Here is a 1354-nt window from a genome sequence, read left to right as displayed (position 1 = left end):
CGCCAGATTTCCCTGCGCCGAGCGCCAGGGAACCCCGCGCCCCGGGCCGTCGGGGAACAGCCAGCCGGGGGTTTCGGGGTCCCGCGGACCGCAGTCTGGGCTCTTGAGGGGACCACACGGAGCAGAGGGAGGGTCCGCCAGCCCTCTCTCCCTGGTGTCGGGGGAGCGCGGGCTCCCGGCCCTCTGAACCTTGGAGCGGGGAGGGCTGGCGCGACGCGGGCTGGGGGTGCCGCCTCCCCGCCGGCCTCACGGCTCACACCGCCCCAGGTGTTCCGCGTGGAGGTGCTGTGCCGCGGGCGCAGACACACCGTGCCGAGGCGCTACAGCGAGTTCCACGCGCTGCACAAGCGGGTAGGTGCGGGCGGCAGAGCCCCGGGCCAGCCTCGGCCACCCATCACCGCCCCTGCCCCCGGAGGGCGCAGTCCTGGGCAGACTCCCCGCGGGCTGCGAGCGAACACCAGCCCGCAGTCCGTGTCGGGCAAGACCGGCCCGCCCAGGGGCGTTTGGGGTGGGTGGCCTCCCTCGCCCCGTCCTGAGTCCCACTCACCAGGGTGTCCCACGGTAGAGCCCAAAGGGACGCGGGGCTTGGGGAGAGCCCTGGCCGGGGCTGGAGGTCTCCTCCGAGTGCTCTGGTTGGATCGCATAACCTCTAGCAGATCAAGAAACGGTACAAAGTCCCCGACTTCCCGTCGAAACGCCTGCCCAACTGGAGGAGCAGAGGGTTGGAACAGCGCCGGCAGGGCCTGGAGGCCTACATCCAGGTGCGCCAGGGTCACTCCCGTCGGCTCCACCTCCTGGAGCAGGGCTGTGGCTCAGGTGTGGGGAGACCCAGGACTCGAAGGCGCGATTTACTCTCACCTGGGTGTTCTGAACAGCGTTGGCTCGCGGGGGCTTTATCGTATTGTTGAGACCGACTGGCGATCGCCAGGAGGAAGGTGGTCCTGGGTTAGGGGAGGGTAAGCCCGTCTGCTTCTAGCTCTGTGTTGCCCCCTGGGGGGGGTTGGGGTCTCCCCTGCACGGTGAGGGCGAACCACAGGCTGGGGTCCAGTCTGTGCACCCTGCAGGGTCCAGTGTTAACAAGGGCCCTGGGCTTGGTTTAATGCTCTCACCGTCTTGAAATTCTTAATTATTTTGGAACAAAGGGCCCCATTTGCACCTGGCTATGCAAATTAGTAGCGAGGTCTGAATATAGGTTTCCTCTGTCCTCCCAGGGCATCCTGTACCTGAACCAGGATGTGCCCAAAGAGTTACTGGAATTCCTGAGGCTTCGGCACTTCCCCGCGGACCCCAAGACTGGCAGCTGGAGGTCAGAGACCTGTGGGGTGGGCGGTGGGGAGTAGGTGTAGGGTTCTCA

At 66.2% G+C, this 1354-nt stretch overlaps 1 protein-coding gene across 1 annotated transcript in view; it reads left to right on the top strand.

The window, feature by feature from the left end:
• Positions 1-267: 267 nt before the first annotated feature.
• Positions 268-1354, top strand: part of SNX22 (sorting nexin 22) — a gene marked incomplete at its 5' end in the record, with an annotated part of 3208 nt that continues 2121 nt past the window's right edge. Inside the window, 3 exon segments of the mRNA XM_014593283.2 lie at positions 268-351; positions 657-761; positions 1212-1306. Coding sequence (XP_014448769.1) covers positions 268-351; positions 657-761; positions 1212-1306 — 284 coding nt within the window.

This window comes from Tupaia chinensis, unplaced genomic scaffold (assembly GCF_000334495.1).
Source record: "Tupaia chinensis unplaced genomic scaffold, TupChi_1.0 Scaffold000063_1, whole genome shotgun sequence".
NCBI lineage: Eukaryota > Metazoa > Chordata > Mammalia > Scandentia > Tupaiidae > Tupaia > Tupaia belangeri.
Note: the sequence above shows the minus strand (reverse complement) of the source record. Positions and strands in the feature narration are given on the sequence as shown.